Source organism: Callorhinchus milii, unplaced genomic scaffold (genome assembly GCF_018977255.1).
Source record: "Callorhinchus milii isolate IMCB2004 unplaced genomic scaffold, IMCB_Cmil_1.0 Scaffold19, whole genome shotgun sequence".
Classification (NCBI taxonomy): Eukaryota; Metazoa; Chordata; class Chondrichthyes; order Chimaeriformes; family Callorhinchidae; genus Callorhinchus; species Callorhinchus milii.
This window is the reverse complement of record NW_024704760.1, coordinates 3,093,504-3,119,760: the sequence shown is the minus strand read 5'-3', so window position 1 is coordinate 3,119,760 and position 26,257 is coordinate 3,093,504. Positions and strand designations below refer to the sequence as shown.

The 26,257-nt window shown below is 45.1% G+C and overlaps 1 protein-coding gene across 1 annotated transcript in view; it reads right to left on the bottom strand.

Moving 5' to 3' along the window:
• The window catches only part of LOC103182495 (MAPK activated protein kinase 2), a 58,975-nt gene that overhangs the window by 10,577 nt on the left and 22,141 nt on the right, over positions 1-26,257 (bottom strand). Inside the window, exon 3 of the mRNA XM_042342247.1 lies at positions 11,520-11,659. Within this exon, the coding sequence (XP_042198181.1) occupies positions 11,520-11,659 (140 nt within the window). The remainder of the gene's footprint in view (positions 1-11,519; positions 11,660-26,257) is intronic.

Sequence of the window (26,257 nt, the reverse complement as noted above, 5' to 3'; positions counted from 1 at the left end):
CAAACCCTAACCTTCACATGCTACCAGCCACGTCTGATTCATGTTCAAAGAGCCTTTGATGAGCCACTGACTGGAGACAAGTAACCACACATATTATCGTGCGCGTGTGTGTGTAAAACAATAAAGGCTGATTCCCTCCCAGCTTTCTGCTTTCAACTGATTTATTCTCCTCTCCTCTCCCCACCAAAACCAAATCAAAATTGCCACCGCAGCACGAACATTAGAGGATTGACTTACGAGTGAGCGGTTGCAGAGATGGCATTTGGTAGTGTGTGGTTCGAGTCTCGCCTTTTTTATTTAAAATGGCAGAGAACAATCCCGGGAATGATTTCTTCCATTCCGTCAAGAATGGAGTCAACAACAACAACATTACATTTGTATAGCGCCTTTCATGTCGGGAGGATATCCCAACATTGTGTCAACATTGTGCCCCGAGGGTTGGATGGTTTATCCAACAAGTGTTTCTATGAGGAACGTCCCAAGGGGCTGCTCCGTGTTCAACTTAAGGCAGCTTTGAGATCTCTTTCTCACTCTCTCTCTCTATCCCTCTGATGGATACTATCCATCCAGAGCAGATCAGAGAAAAGCTGGCCAAAGTTAACCCTGGTTGGTCGATGGAAGGTGAGTGAGGTCACCCAAGACACAGATTGACACTTGGTTCTGGTTCTCACTGTCACCTTTGCCTTCAGAGACTTAACTGGCTGTCCAAAATAAACTTATAAAATCACCTAAGTCATACATCTTATAAAAAATGTGGTCACTCCAACAACTGTTTGTGGGACACTGTTGTGGGCAATTGGCTTCCAAGTTTCGCCCACAAAATGCACAGTCAATCCACTTTACAATACATTCTGTCAAGCGTTTTGAGATGTCCCAATGACGTGATAAGGTCCTATAACAAATGGAAAAGATGATTAATACTATTATTGCAATCCAATCTGCACATAGGAGAGCACATGTAGTTTGGCAAAGGAATAAGGCTCTTTTTCTCCCTTCATACATTTCTCAAAAGAGTTTTGCTTAATGTAAAACTTTGTACAAGAGACAGGCCCATCTGCTGTTTGAAGGGCCATGTCGTTTGTGCAGCTGGTAGATCTGCTTGAGAGATTAAGACAAGAAGCACATTTAGCCTCCAAGATCCTCTGTGATATGTACAAGAGGCAGATTCCTCCATCGAGACTGAGAGATAAGAGAGGGAGAAAGACAGCCAGAAACAGACAGAGACAAAGAGGGTAACAACAGCAACAACATCAATTGCTTTCATATAGCACCCTTCATGCAGGGTAATGCCTCGGACCGCTTAACAATGGCGGAGCATTGGAGTGTCAGCTTAGACCACATGATTCCAAGTCTTGACGTGGGGCTTGAACCCACAACCTTCTGACTCGGAGGCGAGAGTGCTACCACTGCAGCAGGCTGACACACAGAAAAAGGGGCAATTGTTAATGAAAACATTGAATGGCAGATTTTGTAATGAAAAAATACATTGTGTGATGAGATAAAACCTAGTAATTAGATGCTCCATCCCACCAGGAGCTCAAGCCTCCAAAGTGTCTCATCGGTCAAACAATCACGATTGAGAGTATTTCAGCAATTCAAAGCCAGGCCATTATGCGGCACTCTAAATGGCAACCCTCCATTCTGGGGGCAAAACTACCAAGTACAATAAAACTTCATTTAATAAACCGTAATTTCATTTAATGATAAATAAAATAATAAACCTCCAGAAAATCACTAACAAAATCTCTCATCTAACAAAATCTATCTGGGTCTTAGATAATTATTCCATATAATAAATTTGTTTTATTTAAAATAGTCAACCTTCTCACACCTATCCTGAACTTTGGATCAATTTGTAATTAGACAGGATGCAAGAGTTTTGTTTTTTCATTGCTCAAAAAGACACCCGTTTCTAATTCATGACGTTATAGAATCATAGAATCCAACAGCACAAAAGGAGGCCAATCAGCCCACTGTGCCTGTGCCAGCTCTTTGAAAGAGGCATCCAACTAGTCCAACTTCCCCGCTCTTACCCCACAGCCCTGCAATTTATTTCCTTTTCAAGTAAATGTCCAATTCCCTTTTGAGGGTGATTATTGAATCTGCTTCCACAGGCAGTGCATTCCATTATCTTACCATCTCCTCACCATACGGAACATAGAAAATAGGAACAGGAGTAGGTCATTCAGCCCCTCGAGCTTGTTCCGTGCCTCAAGTCCAATTACCTGCCCTTGCCCCAGATCCCTTGTTACCCTGACCTAACAAATATCTATTTACCTCAGTCTTGAAAATTTTAAAGGATCCAACATCCACAGCCTTTTGAGGGAGACAGTTCCAGATTTTAGTGTATAGTTTGGGACACGACATGACGTGCGACTGCCAGGACGTTGGAAGGCGAATTAGATGGACGTTGGTCTGACTTCGCCTAGCAAACTCTTACGTTCTTATTTCCACTACCCTTTGAGTGACAAACTGCCTCTTGATTTCTTGCTGAGTGGTTTGCAAACACAAGGTAAATTAAATTTCGTTTTCGGCAGATGAATTACATTGACAAAAAAAAGTAGAATGGCAAAGTGGTTTAACCCACTTCCTCGCCCATTTACGGACATCTCACCCACCTAGAAGCGTCTCAGCGACAAGAGGCAAAGCTCAGCGTAATCATTAGAATATCTGTGGTCAACCTCAAAATGTACTGTGGCTCAATACCAGCCCTGTTTTAGACTTGCAACGATGAATGTCCTCTAAATGATGGCTAAATAGGAAGTGCAAGGAAACAGATAAGAAGATAAGATCGCTTTCTTGTAAGCACATCGTGCAGTGGAATTCTTGTAAACAATACCACAATCTTGTCTGTGGGCTCTCTTTCATTCTCACCGTTATCAGCCTGAAGGACTTTGAGCAATGATGAAACCATAGTTTATTTACTCACTGTATAACCCATAGAAAATGTTATCTGTTTTCCTTTCCTTCCCCCACCACGCCCCACCTCAAGACTGTTTACAGAAAATGCTAGAGAGTCATAAAAGAAAAAATACAAGCTAGGCATAGCTGTTGGTGACTATTTGGTTCAGAGGTCTCACCATTTAAGGTACACATTATCTGCGGTCTTAAGCATTTGTGCGTTAGCCTGGCTCAGTGGGAGCATTCATTCTCTGATAGCATTCTATGGGTTCAAGTCCCAGGTCAGGACTTGGAATCACACAGTCTAAGCTGACACTCCAAGGCAGTGCTGGCAGAGTGTCGGAGGTGCCGTCCTTTGGATCCCGGGGTGCTATTCAAAAAGAGAAGTGAGTTTCTGTCTCCTGGTGTCCTGGCCAACAATCCCCCAAATAAACTTGGTCACTCACTCCACGGCTGTTTGTGGGACATTGTTGTGCATAACTGGCTGCCGCATTTCACCCTCATGTGGAGTCCTGTAGCTCAGTTGTGGAGTCCTGTAGCTCAGTGGTTAGAGCACTCGCTTTGCAAGCGAGAGACCTGAGTTCAATTCCAGGCAGAGGGCGAAACCTTGGGCAAGTTTCCTTACTCCACACAGAGCCTAATAATAATCCCTCCAAAAACCCAAAACAATAATAAATTGGTCATTTTCAATCTACGACTGTTTGTGGGACATTGCTGTGCGCAATTGGCTGCCGCGTTTGCCCACAAATATACAGTCAATTCACTTTACAGTGTGTTCTGTGAAGCGCTTTGGGACGTCCTCCCGACGTGAAAAGCGCTATATCAAATGCAAGGATTATTATTATTATTATTATTATTTCACCCACACAGTTAATCCACTTTACAGTATATACCGGAAGTGCTTTGAGTCGTCTGTCTTGACAACATGAGGTGCTATATCAAATGCATGGATATTATTATTATTAATATTAATACAAGTCAGGCCATCAAAGATCATATCGTCACACCAGCACAAGAGGGAACTTTAAAAACAGAATGCATTGACCCTGAGGAATTTTGCTTGCAATGAAAGGACTGCAGTAAGAAGACACTTAGTAGAGTGATTAAAAAAAATACTTTGCAATATACTTTTATGAAACCCACAGGATGTGATATGGTACAACTTCTGATAAGGACAAATCTAGGCCACCTACTGAACAATCTGTTCTAGTGCTGCTGATGAGAAGGCAAAATTTAACCAACTGATTTTTTTTGTCCGAGGATTATATATCAGATAGTCCTGTCACTATTACAGCAGTGGAAAGGATATATATATATACACATATATAAATGACTTGGATGAAGGACTAAAAAGCTTTATATCCAAGTTTGCAGATGACACTAACCTCGGAGGCTCAGCAAGTTGTGTAGAGTAGGAAGTTGGAAAGGGACTTAAGACAGATTAAGTGAGTGGGCAAAGCTGTGGCAGATAGCGTTCAATGTAGGGAAGTGTGAGGTCATCCACTACGGACCGAGAAAAGATGAAGCAGAATATTTTCTTCATGGGGAGAAATTAAGAACTGGGGAGGAGCGAAGAGTTATTTGGGTGTCCGTATCCACAGATCACTAAAAACTAGTTCCCAGGTGCAAAAAGTAATCGAAAAGGTGATGGAATGTTGGCCTTTATCTCAAGGGCCTGGAATACAAAGGGGGAGAAATGATGCTTCAACTATATAGAGTGTTAGTCAGACCCCATCTGGAGACTGCGTTCAGTTTTGGGCACCCTAACCCTCAGGAAAGATATATTGGCCCTGGAGGGGGTGCAGCGCAGGTTCACCAGAATGTTACCAGCCTAAAAGTATTAAGTTACGCGGAAAGGCTGCGTAAACCTGGATTGTATTCCCTGGAGTTGAGAAGGTTGAGGGGTGATTTGATTGAGGTGTTTAAGATGATAAAGATATTTGATAGCGTAGGTAACAGCGAGGCTATTTCCTTTGTTGGGGGAATCCAAAACAAGGGGGAATAGTCTTAAAATTAGAACCAGGCCATTTAAGAGTGAAATCAGGAAGCATTTTTTTCACTCAAAGGGTGGTAGAGATCTGGAATTCTCTCCCTGAAAGGCCATGGATGCTGGATCCATCCACACGTTCAAGAGTGCGGTTGATAGATTGTTGGTAGGTCAGGGTATTAAAGGATATAGGGAGAAAGCGGTAAATTGGAATTGAAAGGATTAGTTGAGGTACAGATCAGCCATGATCTAATTAAATGGCAGAACAGGCTCGAAGGGCTGAACGGCCTCCTCCAGTTCCTATGTTCCTATGGTAGAATCCCCTTTTTAATGTTTAAACAGTTTACGGGCAAAATGTCTTCAAAGCTCACAATTAATTAATTCTTTCTTATTTGATAGTTCAAAGAAAACTTGAGTTATAATGGGAGGTTGACAGTAAGATTTGTAAGGAAACGCCCTTCTGTCAACGGAGTTTAATCAGCATTCAGACTAAGCTTTCGAGAAGACACAGACCTGCCTGGCTCAGAAACCTTCTCATTCACTGCTCCTCCATGAATCACACTCAGTATTTTTATTACATTCTTTTTATGTGTGTGCGTGTGGGGGGATATTAGAAGGGAAAATAAAATAGGGAATTTATTATAAGTGTGATTTCAGCACAACAGCGGCACTATTGCACTAATGAGACAATTCAATACGCTTTGCAAAACGTTTGAGGGGTGGGAACACCCAGAAATTGGCTGGATTACAAGGAAGTAAAAATTCAGCACGAGAGATTTGTAGCCAGTGGCACAAGGTGTCGAGCGGAAAAATTACAAAAGCTTGTGAAATCTTTCCACTATCCCTGGGCGGCTCAACCAACTGAAGGATGAAGGACAAGGCGCAATTTCCTGCCCCGTTTTGCCCATACAATACAGTGAATTCACTTTACAGTGTATTTTGTGAAGCACTTTGAGACGTCTCGAAGACGTATAGGGCACTATATCAAGTACCACAACAACAAATTACATTTGTATTGGGCCTTTCACTTCAGGAGGACGTCCCAAGGTGCAAGGATTATTATTATTATAATAATAAAAAAGGTCCAAACTGATGAATGTGTTTTGGAGCGAAAGGGCAATATTTTCACCACACTAAACCTTAAAAATGTTCCTTTATGTCCACAAGCAGGTATTACATCTTATGGAAAAGTTCGATTTGCTTTCCAAAGCATTTTTATTGAATAATAATAGTAATCATCATTTATGGAGAGCAAACCGGGTTAAAAATGAGGAAGCGAGGTGAGATCTGTAGCCATTGGCAACTGTTAAGCAGGAAAATTACAGAGATAATTTATTAAACGAGAAAATAAACAGAACTAAGATGGGTAGGACAGAGGCATTTCTTCACACAAAGGACTGGGAAAGTGTGGAACGAGCTGTCCCAGAAAGCTTGCGACATTTCTGCAGTGATTTCTTCAAAGGAGTTTGTGCTACTTACAGTCCTCACCTTAATCCTGTATTAGAGCAGTTTTGTGAGTGAAACACCCTCAAAAAAAAAGGTTGCACCAGGCAATTCTTGCTGAACTGGTGCCATAAAATGAATGGGTCAGATAATTCGGGGCTTCCATTGGCTCAGTTGGTAGCTCTCTCGCCTCCGAGCATAGAAGGTTGTGGGTTCAAAGCCCCTCATGTTGGGACTTGGAACTCACAGTCAAGGCTGACACTCCAATACATTGTTGGAGGTGCCATCTTTCAGATGAAAGGTTAAATTGAGGTCCCGTCTCTCTCTGTTCAGGTGGGCATTAAACATGGCAATGTCTGATAAGAGTGAGGAGCTTCTCCTGGTGTCCTGGCCAACAATCCTCCAGATAAAACTGATCGCTCGCTTGACGGCCGTTTCTGGGACACCGCTGCGCACGTTTGCGTACAGTCACTACACTTCTTAGGAAGAATGCTGCGAAGCGCTTCAAGATGACTTGACTGGGCGATAAGACGCTATATCAAAATGCAAGGATAATTGTAAATGCTTCATTGGCAGTCTAGGTGTGAACAGCAGACAGAAACTCGGAGGAGCGCAAAAGTACGTCACTAGCTTGAGGTGCTAAGTGTTTACCTCAGCCAAAACCCCCAAACTGCGCACGAACGAAAAGGTACCAATCTCATCTGCCTTGCTGACGCCATTTCAAGGAAGGGAATGAGAAAGCAATGTTCTCTACACACCGTTGTTCTCTACACACTTGGAAAGTCGCTTACAAATCAAATCAGCCTCCTCGATCATGCGACTGAATGAGTAATACCTGCACGTTATACAAGCGGTTTTTTTTTGGCTGTGGCTTTTCAAGAGAACCGCGAGCTGCACAAGCCACCTATACCTGCCAGGATCTGTGCAGAGTTTGCGTTAAGCGGGTCCGCTGACACATTTGCAATTTTATCAAATGACACATTTTACAAGCTTTTCAAAAGATTGTTTTGAAAGGAAAAAAAACCATCAAGTGGCTTAGGGCAATCGTGTACGCAGGCACGCACTCGGTTGCGTTTACAGTGCACTGGAAAACGCTGAGTCTTAACATCACAATTTCGGGGGCAAAGTGGCCAGAATGGGGATAAACATGAAAAGGGAACGTGCGGGGGCGAATAAATCCAGAAGCTTCATAAAGATTAAACCAGTCAATTGCTTCTTAACACAACACACGAGGCACCATTCAGGGGCCAAATCTACATTTGGGAAAGTTGGCTTTTGGCAGTTGACCTGAACTACATCCAGAACTTCCCAAGTTTTATAAAACTCGGGAACGTGGGAAAATAGGAACACGGGGCGGTCATTCAGCCCACCAAGCCTGTCCCTGCGCTTGATTAGATGGTATCGGCAGATCTCTTAATTCCAATGCTCTGCTATTTTCTCATACTCTTCAATATCTCTATCATCCAAGTATGTCTCTGACTTGTAAAGGTGCTATTAATAACTAATGTTTTAAACAACCCCCCCACCATTAATAGCAACTCTACAACTTTCTGGGGCGAAGCATCTCACAGCTTCAAAACACTTTGGGTCAAGAAGTGCTTCCGATCTCAGTTCTAAGGACCTTAGTTCTGATTTCTGCCCACCTTGTAATGAATCTCTCTCTCTACCAGAGGCAAAAGTTGCCCACTCGCCATTCTAGATTCACTCCCTCTATGCAGCATTTTATTGAGTTGAGCAAGAATTAGCAGTAGAAACAGAAGATGGAACTGCAGGCGAGAAACGGAATTCTTTTAAGACCATTTTAAGAGACGTGAAATCAGAAAACCGTTCTTAGGTCGGAGGGGTGGGTGGGGACATCTGAAAAAAGAACACTGCCTCCAAGTTTGATTTGAAGCCACAGACTTTGAATGAATATCTCAAGAACAAGAAGAAAACTTATCATCCCAGTATTGGGCACCACTGTGTATGGAAACAATGGGCTATCATAGCTTTAATATACGTGGGTTAAACATGGCATAGAAAACTTGCCTTGATGTCACCAGTCAGTTCAGTACTTGTGGATTTGTTATGTGCAAGTCATATAAAACTAGACTTGTACACAACTTTACACAAGTCATACATGATACGATTTAGGCAAGTTTGACACAACTCATACTTTGAAAAGTTATATTATACATACGGTCCTAACGGATTTGACTTATGTGAGGTTTAATATATGGCAAAGTCCTGTTTTTTCCCCTGCCAGGACCCAAGCAGTCAAATAAAATTATCAGGGAGTGCTTTGATACCNTTTTTTAAGTTATCAACGAATTTCCACTCGCAGTGAGTAAGAGAAGTGATACAGCAACCACAAATACCTTGTAGTCTTTTACGTTAAATTTATGGAGCGCTAGGTGCAGAGACCCGCTGAGGTTAATGCACAACGAAGAGACGACAGTCAAAACCAGTGCAGGCTGGTAATACCTAAAAGGTTATGACAGTGTTGTGGTATAAAGTGTTAGAAACCCCAGGAGTGAATCACCAAAGTGAAATGCTGCGCGAAAACCATGGCAAGTCATGGGAAACACAACACAGAACACAAGCGTGCGGTGACATCAAAGAAACCGCATTACCTTAAGGAAATTTGATTACCTGCAAACTCAGTTAATAACTCAGACACGCGCCACAGGTTTTAAAAACAAACGTCAGCAACGCAGACCGCAGAGCTTTCAGATTTCTTTCTGAGAGAGAGAGAGAGAGAGAGAGAGAGAGAGAGAGAAAAGAATCGGACCATATCTCTTCTCAGAAGATGATCTCTTGCTCCTCTCTTATGGTGCACTCTGGCTTAAACGTCCGGTCCCCACTGCATTCGGTGGGCAACCGTTGAATGTCTGCGGATACACAGCAACTTACCACTGCACAAAAATCGGCGGCTTTGTACTCCAGCAGCACACTGCACTGCCAGAGAGAGGTGCTGCCTTTTGGATGGGATGTTATTAAACCAAGCCCCATCTGCCTCTTCAGATTTCAAGGCTGTATTCGATAAGAGAAGGGAGTTTCTCCAGTAACCTGGCCATCAATCCCACCAAATAACGTGGAGTCCCACAAGCGAAAGACTCAGATTTGGTTGGATTCCCGGGCAGGACTAAACCTTAGGCAGGTTTCGTTACTCCACACGCCTCTGTTTACCCAGCAGTAAGCAGGAGCCCAGTTTTAATTGATTGGCGGATCCATTTCCAGGGGTAATAATCCCTCCCCCACCACCCACAAAAAATTTGGTCACTCAATCCACGACTGTTTGTGGGACACTGCTGTGTGCAATTGGCTGCCGCTTTTCGCCCAAAAAACAAAGTCAATCCACTTTATGATATAATCTGTGAAGCACTTTGAGACGTCTCAACGAAGTGATAAGGCACTATGTCAAAGGTAAGAATTATTATTATCATTACAATATTATTATTATTAGTCACTCACTTCACAGAAGTTTGTGGGACATTGCTGTGTACAAATGCATTGTCAAGTTCACCTACAAAGTACAGTCATTATACCTCAGAGCGATTTGAGACGTCCTCCTATTATTTTAACCTGATATAAAAATAGTCACGGGAGAGGGGGTGGACTAACAAACTCTCTTCCACGAAGAATAAACTCAAATAAATTTAATTGGCTTTGAATCTTTCTTGGCAGCGAGCTAATGCCCTTCAGCACTTTACTAGCAAACTCCAACATGCAAAAGACTTGGACGAAAGACTTTTCATGACGTGAATAAAAGTCTGCCCGGGTTCCTGTAGGGAATCCTGTTCTTCCCGAAATTTACAGTTGAGTTTCCGAGCGCTGTGATGCAAATCCTTTCCCCAATGATGTACTTCTTCCATGTCACAAGCCCTGTTGGCTCTCCATTACACAACAGCCTTCTTCACCCGTTTGACACTGATCCCAGCAAGACATGAGTTTGTTATTACCACAGAGAGGAAGAAGAGGGGAAAAAAAACATGGGCATTCTAGAAAGCAATGGGGAAAGTAGGAGTGAATTAGGGACATGGTCGATGATCTCTCCCTCGCTCCAAACCGTGAAATACTATTAACGTCAGAATCAGCCATGTTGCACGGCAATAATCCATGCATTTTTTAGAAATAAATATGTCAAAATGTCTTATAGGATTTCACAAGCAATTCCTGTCAAGTGACCTTGCACAGTTTAGCCTTGTTGTATCCCAAACATCGATAAACTTGAACTAACAGCGAGGCACGATAGCTTGTTTTACTGCGTTTTCCAACCACCCAACCCCCTACCGCCCCCCACCCATGCACACACACAGACCCACCCAACCACATTGGAACATCAGTAAAGACTGTGAACTCAAAGTCCTGGTGCGGGGCTTGAACCCACATCCATCTGACCTAGAAGCGACAGTACGACTGACTGAGCCAGGCAGACCGAAGAGCACAGCTCAGCGAAGCTGAACAAAATGTCACTTTGCATACATCGGCAACCTGAGAGCTCAGAACCCCACCCAGGTCACTGCTCTGAGGCACGCCGAGCCCGAGAAGTGTGACTCACATTTTTCACTACTTAGAACGATAACCAAGAATGTCTGGGACCTTCAATGCCTTATCCCAGCCAAGAGACTCATACAGGTCGTCAAATATCAATCAGGTTGATTTTGAGACGATAAAGAGGTATGACTCAATATCGCCAAGGCGCTTGTTTCCTGTAACTGGTAGTCATTGAAACAATGAATTTTCACTTGCACAGCAAACCGCGTTTTCTAAGAACGAAGAACTTGGCGCTTTCTCACCAGGACTTGTGTTCGTTGAGAAATACGACAGCGCGTGGTTAGGGACACGTTCGAGGACAGCAACAAGAGGGTGTCACAACAGCACACGCCTTCATACAGCCCGACTGACCGGGTTCGTAACAAAGCAACAATGACCACTGCAACAACAACGTGCACTTATATAGTGCCCCCTCACCCCCCACGCAGTGTAGAGTCTCAGAGGGCTGAAAGCACCTCGTTATAAGAGTGGGGCTAATGTAACGGACGCAAAAATCACCATATCCTCCCCCCACGCTACTCCTGGCACACAGCACCTGTCAACATCTCCCCCATCCATTCCTATCCTTAAATATACAGCGCCAAAGCTCTGTAATTCTGATGAACAGGATGACCAGCGAGAGGCCAGTTAGAGGCTCAACACAAGGACTCACCATTCCATTACAATAAGTAGACACTTTTTACTCTGGTAGAGATTTTCGTAGACGTCTATAATTCGTACAATGTGTGTGCAGCCAGATGCTCTCCAGTGCAGATCTACCTCTCGCCGGGCTTTCGGGCAATCCTGAAGCATCTGAGGGAAAAGGAGACACCGTTAGCCGTTATTCAATGGAGAGGGAGAGAGGAGCGAGCATTTTCGGTGGGGTGGGGGGTGGGGGGTGGGCAGAAGGGGGAAGGGAAGAAGAATAGAGAGAAAAAAAGTTAACACATTTAAGCAAGAGGACCTGGGTTTGATCCCCTCCCGGTGGGTAACCTATAGGAACAGGAGTAGTATAATACAGTAGATAACAGTATAATATAATAGTATAAGTAGGAACCCGTTTGTTATTCGATTGGCGGATCGCTTTTCCGGGGGTAATAATCCCTTCTGAAGATAGAATAACAGTACAATGCAGTATTGCCTCACTGACCCACCCAACGAAAAAAAATATCAAAAAGATTCGAGAGAATCATTACGTTTTGCAAGTGTTCTACGAGCAAGTCAGTCTGCAGTAATAGAGATTCATATCTTGCAGGACTTTTGGAACCGTGACTACATCAAACAGCAACAATTGCGTAAACACAGTTCTGCAATCTAGGAAATTCTGATGTACAGTCAAATTGGGTCATTGCTATACAATGGATCGACGTCTCCGTCAACTTACTTAACATTAATAAGACGATTGCAATCCAATGTAAACGGACTCAAAACAATAGCACGCCAAGCCTAAATCGATTCCTCAGAGATTCCTCAGCGTTTCTCACTGGTCTTAATTAGAAAGAACACAAAAAAAAACAAACGAAGAGCATTCTAAGAAAAATGACAGAAAGCACCAATTACACATTTAAAGAAAGGTCTTCACAAGATGCGCGAGTCCTGTAGTGTAGTGGTGAGAGCGATCGCCTCGCAAGCGAGAGGACCCGGGTTCGATTCCCGGGCAGAGTGATAACTTAGGCAAGTTTCCTTACTCTACACACCTCTGTTTACCTAGCAGTAAGTAGGAATCCGGTTATTAGTCAATTGGTGGATCGCTTTCTGGGCGTAATAATCCCTCCAAAAAAAAATTTGGTCACTCAATCCATGACCGTTTGTGGGACGCAGCTGTGCGCAATTGGCTGCTGTGTTTTGTCTACAAAAATACACAGTCAATCCACTTTACAGTATATTTTGTGAAGCGTTTTGAGACGTCTCAACAACGGGATAAGGCTCTCTACCAAATGCAAGTATTATAAAATGATGTTAACTCTCATCCCTTCCCCCACGTAGACCATGACAACCCATTCTCGCCTCCATTCCCTCAACGACACGGTGGGGCGATGGCGGGTGGGGGGGGATTTGCCTTCAATCTCTTCTCAAAACAAAAGGTTTGTTTTTTTTCTTCAAAAAATTACAAATCTTACCAAAGATCTCCTCTCCTTAATATCTACAAAATGAAAGATTTTCACACAGATTTCAGCGTTGGTTTGCTCAGGAAAGGAGACAGTGCAGTGGTCTAACACCCAAAACCACTGAGGTGTTTGTTCTGTTGGCAGTGTGTGAATGGCACAATGCCAGATCTTGATAATAGGGAGCTTTTTGGTGTTCAACTCACTACGGTTTACAAACAGTGGGGGTTCAGAGGCTACAGCAAGTACTCAGCGTGCATCCAAATTAGTGCGCATTTCATGGGGTGAAAACCTGTAGTGTTCGCTGGGACTCCACTCACTCTTCACACACACAAACACGGTGCGTGTCCGTGTGTGTGCGTGTGTAAAAAAAAGAAAAGCGAGGTGTTTTCCGTCTGCCTTCTGCGTGCCCGTCCCGGGAAACGGCGCATCGAGAATAACGTTGGCTATTTTATTGAAATTAAAATAATAATTTGGAGGCATCTAAACCCACGACTTGACATGTGAGATCAGGGGCTATATATTACAGTAAGACTCACAAAAGTCCGATCTGTTTAAATTGTATAATCACCTAAATCATACATCTCACCAAAAAAATTAATTTGGTCACTTCAATCCATGACAGTTTGCGGGACGCTGCTATGTGCAATTGGCTGCCCGCGTTCGCCCGCAAAATACACAGTCAATTCACAGAGTGTTCTGTGAAGCCCTTTGAGACGTCTCGAAGACCTGATTGAGGCGCTATATCAAATGCAAGGATTATTATTATCTGCTCCAACTGGGCACAATGTGAGTTCGCGATGCGAATTGTTCCAGGAAACAAGTCCAACTGGGAGGGGTGGGAAAGGATAGGAAGCGAGGGAGAGAAAGTTCCCCTCTCAGCAGCTAACACCCATTCAGAGTAGCAATAATAAAACCATCCCAGATCTGACAGATGGGTTCCGATGAAAGAGGGGAAAGAGAAAGACAACAGCTGAAGCGACAACAGGTTCTCGGTAAATGCGTTCCAACAAAAGAACATTTAAACAAACAAAACAAAAAAAAGACTTCATATTCAGCAGGATAAAGCCAGGTCTGTTTCTTGCTCACAGCATCCATGCTGAAATTCACACATGCAGCAGAACAGATAAAAATAGAGGGGTTGAGTTCCCACCGATATTTAACCCAAGTGTCAAAACTCAACCCGAAGAGATTCCAGTAACTGAGCCACTTGCAATGCAGTGCAGACTCCCTTGTAACAGGAAACCCAACATCGTTGCCTTGAATTTGAACCCAAGTGTGAAGCCCACTCTGAGCTTTCATAGATTGAGAGTTATTTGTGGTGTGTCAGCCAGTCTGGTGGTGTGCAAACCACACAGAAATGTGCCAAGCTTGATCCTCACTCTGGTTTTGAAGGCGGTTAATAGTAAAGTACACGGTGTATACTGTAACACACTCCCTGCACCCCACCCTCCTCTACGTGAGTGAGAGCAGCTCTGTCACATACGCACTTCTGTGGAATCCCATAGCATATCGGTTAGAGCCCTCGCCTCGCAAGCGAGAGGACCCGGGTTCAATTCGCGGACAGGGCGAAACCCTCGGCAGGTTTCCTTACTCCACCCGTCTCTGTTTACCAAGAAGTAAGTAGGAAACCGGATGTTAAGTCGACTGGCGGATCGCTTTCCGGTCATGATAATCCCTTCAAAAAAAATTTTTTATTCCTGGCCGGGAAAATAGTTCAGGCACGTCATTAACGTTGGAGGTTTTCCCAATTTACAACACTGCTCAGCGTCAGCAAGTTCCAACGCATCCTCTTCAGTCAAGCGAAAGAACAGGACAGCTCATGGCGCCTTGCAGTCGGTTTTCGGGCACAGGCTTTCAAATCTCGCTTAAAGACCTTCCTTTTTTGACCGTGCTTACGGTCAACTCCCTCATCCCCTGGCTCAGGGTCAGACTCCGCCACGGTCAATCCCACCGGGACACTAGCCCGCGTGAAGCGGGGTATATAAATGCAAGTTGCTGTTGCTGTTGGTTGTACTCACCACGGTTTTACCTTGAATACAATGAATTTGGTGCAAGATCACCCCAGTCCCCAGTAAGGTTCTAGATCTGCTCCTATAATAATAAAACTTGTGTTTGATATAAATCCTCATCATGTCATTGAGAAGTCTCAAAGCACTTCACAGAATATACTGTGATATACTATCTGACAGTGTCGTTCGCCCCCCAAAACGTCCAGTCAATTCACATTACAATATATTCTGTGAAGCACTTTTGAGACGTCTGAACAGTGTGATAAGGAGCTATATCAAATGCAAGGATTATTCTTATTATTTTGTGGGCCACACACGACAGCCAATTGAACACATCAGTGTCCCACAAACAATTGTGGATCGAGTGACTTTTTTTTGGAGGGATTATTACCCCCCCCCCGGAAAGCGATCGGCCAATCTCCAAACTCCACGGAGGTGTGTGGAGTAAGGAAACATGCCTAAGGTTTCGCCCCGCCTGGGGGAATCGAATCCGGGTCCTCTAACATGCTCTAACCACGACGATACGGGACTCCTAGGAAATGAACAAAAGAGAAGGCCACAAACTCCTTTGAAGTGGCTTCTGCAAGGCACCCCCACAGTACAGCAGATAGGTTTTCAAACGATTGGGCTTCACACAGGGGACACTGGTGTCAGGCAGCACAGATAACACTGTGCCCAAAGCATTCCTCCTGCCATATTTAGGCAGGTGGCGTTGAGAGGAGTTCCTAGTGACTTGTGCGGTGACTGAAGGAAAGGGTAACATTTTCACCTCGCCTTCTATAAATAAAATCACTGCCGCACTGAGATGCGCATGCGTTACATGACAATATGCGAATGATCTCCGTGTTAGATACCACACCTGGATCGTCTAAGTATTTGGCCGGGAAATTGCTGCCAATCATAGCGACTGTGTATTTCAATGCAAATGCAGAGATGATCTGCACACAGCAAGCTTTCATTGGGAACTGGTGGAACAGGTCATGTTAGGTGGGGATGGGAGGGAGGGGAGGGGAGAAGGAATGTGTAATGTAGGCATTGGAAGAACTCAAACCCCAAGCGTTCCTTTTTTTGAGCACGTGTGTAAACTTTGGGGAAGTTTAAAGCCAATTTCTAACCAGCTCTCTAATCCTCTGGTTTCTCAATTGGTCCCCTCGGCTCTCGATCAGAGTCTGATGGAACATCAACACCGCCGTGGGTTACTGCAGAGTTCCCCGGGTCACCTGGGGGACCATTCGACCCCATCGACAACGCAACAGCTTCCCAGGAACCTCGAACAACAACAAAAAAATGCAACAAACTCAAGGCGGAACATCTGGAGTCCTGTATCTCAGTGGTTAGAGCACTCGCTTTGCAAGTGAGAGACCTGAGTTCAATTCCAGGCAGAGGGCGAAACCTCGGGCAAGTTTCCTTACTCCACACAGAGCCTAATAATAATCCCTCCAAAACCAAAAACAATAATAAATTGGTCATTTTCAATCTACGACTGTTTGTGGGACATTGCTGTGCGCAATTGGCCGCCGCGTTCGCCCACAAATATACAGTCAATTCACTTTACAGTGCGTTCTGTGAAGCGCTTTGGGAGGTCCTCCCGACGTGAAAAGCGCTATATCAAATGCGAGGATTATTATTATTATTATTATCTGACCGTCTGTGGCACGCAACCAGGTGATTGCGTTCATGGGCTGTGCGCCGTTGCGGCCTAGTGGACACTTGGTGAATTACAGCCACGTTGGAGGGCGCCCCAGTGCGAGAACACTGCCCTTTGTGGTCCACCGTCGCCCTCTCGTGGGCTCGTGTACGAACAGCCACGAGCTCTTCACCTGGCAGTGTAATCCGACCTCAGCCCTGGCAAAGAGGAAGGACAATTCAGAGCAGCCAATAAAAAGGGACTGACAAGTGTCCTGGGAACGGGCCACGCAACTGGTCTCCCAACCAGGCCTTCCGTCTCAGTAAAGCGGGTCACCTTCACGCCCCCGCAGCCAAACAAGTTTGCCGCACAGACTCCCAACCGACAGAAACAGGGATCGCTCACTTCAGTGCGTTCACTTTACTAGAATTTTGCGGATCTTCCCCACGTCGCTCACTTCCCACCTAACATGCGCCTCGCAAAGTCCGCGCAAACTCACTTAACTCGCCAACACGAGAGCAATAAATAATCTTTACATCCGATGTAAAGGAGGACGTCTCAAAGCGCTTCGCAGAATACACCAAGAAAAGTGTAGGGACTGTGTATTTTGTACGCTGCAAATGCAGAAAGCGAAGGATATTTAACGAAGCTGCCAGGATTTTAGTAATAAAATCTTCAGTGCTGTGGTAAGCCGGCCATTAGCAGCGACAGATTAAATGCTTCGCAAGAGAATATTAAAGGTGAAAATTTAGAAGATGACACAGGGAGCTCTAAATAGAGCAGGGCATGCCGGGAATGGTGCAAGATATCCAGACGAGTGGTGACAGGAGGAGAGTGCACTGATCGAGCAAGAGACGGATGCTGGGAATTAACATGAGTAGTTTTCCCTCAAACGTGCTTCAGTCACTGAGACCACAGGCGCACCGTCACCACACGTTACAGCATACGCTGTGAAGCGCTTCGAGGTGTCCTCCTGATGTGAAAGGCGCTATAGCAAATGTGGTTTTTCTTTTTTAAAAAAAAAGCAATGACAAGCATTCAGGGAAAAGTTAGCAACGTTTTTAAACAATCATCAAAAATATATATGATCAGGGCCAGAGTACACTTAAAAAGCTTTCTGTTTTACTTCGAGACACTTGGAAAAACAGTCAGACTGATGAGCGCATTAATTCCTCTGGCAAAAATTGCCCAGTGATTTGTTGTTGCTCAGCCGGGTGTCTGACATATGCAGAGAGCCACCAACGTGCTTGAGAATATCGAAACCATGCAGTGTTCGCCTTACCTACGTCATCCGCACACGCAAATTTCCGTGTCCGAAATAAAATCTGCACTCTCTCCCCCCCTGCCCCCCGCACCTCCCCTACACCCCCAGCCGGAGGGACGCATCCTGCCCACCCAGTTCGGGAGAGTATTCGGCGCAGGTTGGCAAGCGCATGGGAACACCGTAATGTGCGTGGGGGCGACTGCTGGAGTTTGCCCAGCTAAAACCTGCACAGCTTGTGCTGATCCTCGTATTTGATCTTGCGCCGTCTCACGCCGTTGAGACCTCTCAAAGCGCTTCACAGAATAAGCTGTAAAGTGAATTAATAGCATATTTTGTGGGTGAAAACGCAAAAATGTATTGGTCAATTGGGAACGACTGACCTGTCAGGGCTTTGGCTTGAACAGAGAGGTTGGGGGATGTGGGGTGGGTGGGGAGAAGGGTTGGTTAAGTAGCCATAGAGGTAGGTACCTGCCAGTCCCTATACTTATCCCCAACACAATCATCCCCCCCACCCCCAAAAAAAACCTATTCACCAGCTCTCCAACAAGTCATTAAAAAGAAAGGCCACTGAAGTTGCCGATCGAGTCAGCTGCTCGTTTCCAGGAAACAAAAGTGGCCGATAGCCGAAAGGGAAGGAGAAATGTGTGACGGGCTTTGGAAAGAATGCAACGGTGGCCGGAGAGTACAGGGGATAATGTTGCAAGCGGGAGGGGGGGGAATGCTCACAGCCACAGTCGACTAAACTCAACTCAAGCAGGTCACATTCCTAAGATATCCCATTCCAAACCTGCTTTCCTCTTCCCAGAATCCCAGCAAGCATCTCGTCTTGAGTCAATAAACAAGAACTCCTCCTCGCCTCCTCGCCCCTCTTCTCCCCCCCTGAAAACTCACCAGTGACCAAGCTGCCTGGTAAGCTTCCCATTGCTTGTCCAGCTTGGACCAGCCTACTTACTAGGGCTTTGGCTTGCAGTTTTAACAGGAGCCGAGCGAGAATAATAATGACGATAATCACGTCTTCGGGGCGTCTCAAAGAGCTTTGCAGAACATACAGTAAAGTGAATTGACTGTATATTTTGTGGGCGAAATCCCCGTTCTCAGCAAAAAGTTCTCTTGTGAAGGCCAGCTGAATGATGGAAGTTATGCTGGAAGGTTGATAAAAAGGTGTAGCGAATAAATAAAGAAAAATAATGAATAAATAATCCTTGCATTTGATATACTGCCTTATCACGTCTCAAAGCTTATAATAGTCAAGTACATTTAGTGATCTGTGTAAGGTGGACCCCAATCAGTCATTAAATGGATCCAGTACTACACTCTTGCCACAAGATGGTAGCGTAATAGACTGTCTGTTGAAATAAACAAAATAAACAAAAATTAAGCCCAACTGAGAGAGAGTGTAGAATATGGGGTCGAGCTTTGACATTCCCGCTAGCATGCAACATAAAGACTTTATTTGGACGAGGAACTGGAGGAGCCATAGAGCAGGGCAACTTTGGCAAGACCAAAAAAAAAGTCCAATTCACTATAAATATACATTGGAGCGTCCAATTCTAACCGCAGTGACGATGAGTGACAATGGCCGAGGTTGCGATGTGCCGTGCAGTGCCGCCCGCTGGCTGGAATCAGGTCGTGCCAGAGAACGTTTCAAATGATAGGGTTACTCTACCACCTTGTGGGAAGCAACGGGTTCCGGGAACAATAGTATTCACCGCGTGCAAACTCACGGCTGTAATAGGTCCAATTAGCAACCAATCCTTTTCAGCAGCTGTTACAGTTATAGTATTCCAGGGCACCCAGTTATTCCTTCTGCCCGCAAATGCTGTTAAGTCTGATATCAAAGTCCTGTAAGTATGCATACAATTCACATTTATTCAGTGCCTTTCACCCCAGGACGACGCCTCAAAGTGCTTCACACTGCTGGCTGGGCAACCCGAGTTAAAGGAGGGGTGGGTTCGGGGGGGAAGAGGGCGCAAAGCTGAAATCTTAGGGAAGGGTAAAGGTGTTTAATAGTAGTCAAAAAGGCCACACAATTCAAAATTAGTCAATAGTAATTATCCTTGCATTTCATATGTAGTACCTTATCAAGTCATTGAGACGTCTCAAAGGGCCTCACAGAATATACTGTAAAGGGAATAGAGAGAGATGGGGGCGTGGGGGGGTGGGAAGAGAAAAACACACACTATTTTGTGCCTAACTCGCCAAAGAGGCAGGAAGCTGCCACCAAGACCAGGCTAAAAGGAGAAGACATCCGGAGCTAAACCTGAAACCAATTGTGGGCTTGTGTTCTCCAACCCTCCCCAGTGCGAGTCAAACAGCAGTGTGACAAGCAGATGACACAATGGCTATATTGGCTGTATCCAGGGGGCTGGCAGTGTAAGGTCAAGGCCTATATTTAGCTCCAGTCATCGCGCTGGCCAGCTCGCCACACGTAGAAGGCACTTTGGAGCCATGAGCGGATCACACTGGCTCTAGAAGGGGAACACAGTTGATACAGAAGCCAGATACTGTGTAGTGACGTGGCTGCAAAGAAAGAAAGGCCAAGTGGTTTGTGGAGTGAGTTAGCACAATGTGCAGTGTAAACATGGACGTCTGTTGGGGGAAAACGATACGATACACACACACACACGTCAGACACAAAGACACACATACAAACATATGTTCATCACACCCACACTCAAATGTCAGACATACAGACACACAAATGCACATCAGACACCACACACATCAGATCCTGGGGAAGCCGAGATGGTGATGATCTAATAAGACTTTACATTCCCCTCAAGGAGACAAGTTCCAGGTCAAACATACCAGCACGCACTGTCACAGGTTGCAGTTGGGTCGGGAACATGCTGACAACTGGTTTATCGTATCAAGTCCAAATGTTAAGCCAACAGTTTGAGTAGCACCTCGAGCTTGTCACTGCATCTCACCCTTTATAGTGACTGTTTATTTGCAGGTAATTCAGGTAAAGCAGCCATTCTGCACACAACAAGATCCCGCAGTCACGAGGTGAGCGACCAACTCGACAACACTCCCCCAGTGCCAGTCTGCCCTACGAGCTTCAAGTCCCAATGTGGGCCCTCAACCTTCTCACCCAGAGGCCAGAGTGCTATCAACTGAGCCAAGCAGATACCTGACACTGGAGAGAATGAGGACCATTTGGGACTTGCCAATGTAAATGTGTCGCAACTTAAGCCAACAAAACAGCGCGTTAAATTTCAGGTTCAGGCGAGGTAGCAACATAATCCCGTTCAGGTTTAACTAGATTGGCTCAGGCTCTTGTGGAAGGAAGTCGGAGAATTGAACCTGCACAGACTCGGAAGGGTTAATTCAGCAGCAGCTAACCTTTTAGGAAAACCAATAGTTCTCTGTGAGTGACGCCAAACTGTGAGTCAGCCTTTTTTTTTTATTTTGGTCTCCGTGTCTTTTTGAAAGAGCACAGCTTGATGCTGACCGCACTTTCTCTCTGTTGAAATCTGTCTCCTTTCCTGGGGGGGTGGGGGTGGGGGACCTCAGCATAGAGACACTGACTGATCTGACACAACAAAGCTGGCTTTAAAAACCCTGAAGCCCCACTCGTGCCCTTAACATTAGAGAAGGTCCATTCACTTGGGGCTAAAGATGGGCATTTTTCCCTTTCTTAAAAAAATAAAGCGCATCCCCCCCCCCCACCCCCCGTGAGTGAATGTCAGCTCGTGCGTCACCTAACACATACCCCAGCCCCACTCCCACACCTAGCGATTGGACCTCTGTTCCCTGCGTCTGTGCTTCGACTAGCGGAGCTGTGATCCAGCCAAAAAAACAGGAACTGGTTTTACTGGAAATGCGGCTGCTCAGCCACACGCACACACACACAGTGAGAGATCGAGATCGCAACGACCCAGCACAATAATCCTACTACCAATAATGATCCTCGCATTCGATACAGTGGCTGACGGAATATACCGTGAGGGTGGTTTGACTGGTGTATTTTGCGTGCAGAGGTGACCCACAAACAGTCGTACGAAGAAGTTGGGAAGTTCGGGACTTTGGATGTCTGAAAATGCCTCACGTCGAGTCTGGAGAAGTTTTACAACACCCCCCACCCCCCCCCCCACCCACCCATCACTTGTGACTTCAAAGCAAGTCGCTTTCTAATTAAATGACATTCAACAGGGTTTGTTTGGTACACCGCGTGATTGACGTACATTGCGTTGGGGCAAAGAGGCACGCCAAATGCCGGGCCTTCCCTTCCATGGGAAGAAATAAGTGACCTCCCCCCTTCCCCCACCCCTCCCCTTCTTCTTGAAAAGAACACATCTGTCCTGTCCTGTGACAAGAGTCTAAACTGGCTCGCTCTCCGACCAGCATGGAAACTAGCAGGATTGTATTTCCTTTGTGTTTACCCTTCACGATTCACAGAGCAGCTAGTGACCCCGGTGGATCCTCAACTGGACCCTTAATAGGACGAGAGGCGAGGGGAGGGGACATGACGTAAAGGAATCTCGTACGGAGCTATGTAAAAAAAAACTATTAAGCATCCCTGGCCTTCGATACAGCGCCTTTCACGCCGGGAGGACATCTCGAAAGTGCTGTGCAGGCTTTACTGTCAAGTGTTGGCGACGGTGGATCTTGTAGGCGAACGGGGCAGCGGATTTGAGACGCACCCCCAACACAAAAGGCGTTTTAGCAAATGCAAGAATTTTTTATAGTGATTATTAAAATTAATTATTATTAGAGACCCGCTATTAGTGACAGTTGCCCCCCTCCCCCCCAAAAAAGACCTTGGTTTAAGATGTTGCCCCGAAGCAGAGCTGAGAGATACGGATTGAAGGTCGCGGGTTCGATCCCGCTCTGTGCTAAAGTAGATGATCTCGACCCAGGCAACAGGTGGCGAGCTAGAAATGGCCCAGGCTACTGTGGGGGAGGTGGGGGCGGTGGGGTGGGGTATTGAGCTATTGTTCTCACATTCTGCTCCTGATTAATACCCGGTGACTCCTTGCAGGAGAGTGAACATTTAATAATCCTCGAATTTGACACACAGATCAACTACTCCTTATTATGTCGTCGAGACTCCTCAAAGCGCTTCACAGAATACATTGTAAAGTGCAGTGACTGTACATTTTGTGGGTGAAATGCGGCAGCCAGTTACACACAGCAGTGTCCCACAAACCATCGTGGATTCAGTGACCAATCGATTTATTTATTTTTGGAGGGATTATTACCCCCGAAAAGCCATGCGCTGATCAATCGACTGACAACTGGTTTCCGACTTACTTCTTGGTAAAACAGAGGCGTGCGGAGAAAGGAAACTTGCCTATGGTTTCGTCCATTTGCGGATGTCAGGCCCGGTCAAAAAAAAACTGCCAGCATCCAATTCATACACGAATGATCGTTACATGGGCGAGGTATAGGAGAGCAACCTACATAGGGGAGCACCATTGGAACCCTGTTCTAAGAAGGAGTCCAGGGAAGGGAAAAAAATTGAACAAAATATATATATTTTTTTAAAAAAGCATTTTATCACAAAGAAAGTGCCTGAATTTAAGACCATTCGAGACATTAATCTTGTTCAGGAGGACTCGGCTTTCCTCCTGAACAAGATCAAAACGGAACTGAAAAAAAGCTTTTTACTAAATCAGTCTGACTGTCTTATCCCAATAACTGTAATATACTTTTGCTTCCTCTAAAGGAGCTATGTATAAAGCCGTTACCAAAGGCAGCAACGACTGGCCAGAATCGGTGACTGGTCCACATCAGGAAACATTGCTAACAATGCAAACCTACTAACAGATACCACATCACTTGGTTCCAGTTTAGCTGAGAATGAGTGGGATGATCGTAAGCAGCAATTGATTAGCTGTTTTTACCCTAGAATAATAATAATAATCCTTGCCTTTGATATAGCACCTTATCACGTCTTCGAGACATCTCAAAACGCTTCACAGAATATACTGTACAATGAATTGACTGTATATTTTGTGGGCGAACACGGCAGCCAATTGCACACAGTAGCGTCCCACAAACAGTTGTGGATTGAGTGACCAATTTCTTTTTGAAGGAATTGTTACCCCCGGAAAAGCGATCCGCCAATCGACTGATGACCGAGTTCCTACTGACTACCAGGTAAACAGAGGCGTGTGGAGTAAGGAAACTTGCCCAACGTTTCACCCTGTCCGGGAATCGAACCCGGATCTCTAGATTGCGAGGGGAGTGCTCTAACCACTGAGCTACAGGACTCCACAATACTGAAGGCAAGGGACTTCATTGATTATCTATTGAAAGAGCAGAGCACCCATAGCTTATCTCTGCCTTTCCCCCACATCCTTCCTATATCCGCGCACCCCCCTCCCCACAACAACAAATTACGTTTGTAAAGTGCCTTTCACGTAGGGAGGACGTCACAAGGCACTGGACGGTGAAAGGCAAGATTTGAACCAGGTCTAAATAGCAGTGAAATATATTGAACGAACACACACGTACATACAACCAACAAGCCACACAATGTCAACAGCTGCCTCGGGCAGGAACAAACCAACAAAATTAAAAAAAAAACACACACACAAAGCAAATACCAGGGAGCGAGTGAAAGGAAGTAATTTAATCCGGAGATACGGATGTTTAGAGTACAATACCTCTATCCTCGTGGTTCAAAAACATCGTTGGAATCAAGAAAATTAAGATTAATTGTATTTTTTTTAAAAAATCACTCCCTATGCAATGAAAAACACTCTCAGGTTTACATAATATTGCCTAATTAAGTAATACCTACTGTATATCACACACACACACCACACGTGTCAATGAGGTCACTGAAACAGTAGCAAGGGCAACACAAATAACTAACAGAAATGCAGGCGAGATAGGGTTTATTTAAGTGCTTTTGTCTGAATACTGTATTTGCTTTATTAGTGAAATTGACTTATTGCCTCATGCGAAGGTTCAGTTTTGCTCAGCAACGGACAATGATTTTGAGTGTAACAAACAACACGAACACCTGTAATAAAAGGCAGGTCACTCGCTCGCTCACTGATTCCCTGCTTGGGGCTTGCAGTTGATTTCAATATTGCACCGACCGACATATGGAAGCCAGTCACAGTGTAAACATTCCCTCTCGGAAAAAGTACAAGATATCCTCTGGTTCATTTCAAATTCAACTGAACAGAAAAAGACTCGCTCGTGATGCGAAAGATTCGGCGCTTGCGTAAGAAGGATAAGATAAAACGAAATGAGCCGGAGGGATTTCTTCAGCCGAACTGTTCTTACGAGTGAAAAGTGGGTACGGTGAATGCTGTTCCTTGAGCCACCTCCCTCTCCTCAATGTCCAACCCCATCCCTGTGAAGCGTTCTGAGAAGTTATCCTACCCTACGTGAAGGGCACTGTATAAAAATGCAGACCGTTTGTTGTTGCTGCCCCCGGGAGCAGACTGGATAGGGCCTCTTTCATAATTTCCCCATCGCAAACCGTTTCCCTTTACTGAGATCAGGTGCGTGGGTGCATGCCAACAAAGTCTGCTGCAAAGGACCTGCAGCACTAAGGCCTTTCAGACATTGAAAGATGCTGTATTGAATGCAAGATTTTTTTAATAAATAAATAAAAATAAATAATAAACATTGATGAATTGATTTTAAAAAACAGCTCCAGACAACAGTCCACAGCAGTCTGCAGGCCACGTGTTTCGATGGGCTAATCCTACAGCATCCATCATTCCACTCATCTTGCCAGGAATTGTGCGCGTTCCTGCGGTTCAAAGTGAAATCTGTGGCCGGGTTCCCAGATCGATCCGGGGACAGAGTGTTCGGAGGCTGAGCTGAGCTGCGAGCAGTTCCAGTCCGAAGCACAATCTAAAAGGCCCAAAGCTCCGGATTCCTTCACAGGTCAAACCAGACCCACCCTGGGACCATGCCAACTCTGCTCGGGCTGTAAACGGGGATTGATTGATGTTAATGGATGGATTATCTTGAAGACTCCTGCAGCATGTAATGAGCCTCACTTAGAACTGATCCAGCGCCTTGCACGTCGAGTGGACGTCTCGAAGCGTTTCACAGGATACACTGTAAAGTGTAGCGACTGTGTATTTTGTAGGTAAACATTGGAGACTCCATGAAAGCAAACTAGAAAGCCTCACGGGGTAGAGGGGGGAGCAGGGGGAGACAGGTTGGTTAATGGGACGTAGGGAAACTATTGCCAAGTGCATGTTGTTACAAATCTCGGATAAAAAGAACTACCCACATATATAATATACACAAAAGAAATCAAGTCAGGAATGCCATAACCTGCCATGGAAAGACATGGCATCCTGTTCCGTAGTTGCAAGGGAGTGTTTTATTATTATTTCAACAGCAAAAAAAAAGTTCATTTTGGAAAAGCGATGGGTGGGAAGGGAAAATACACTCAGAATTTCTAGTCACTTCTTTCATTTC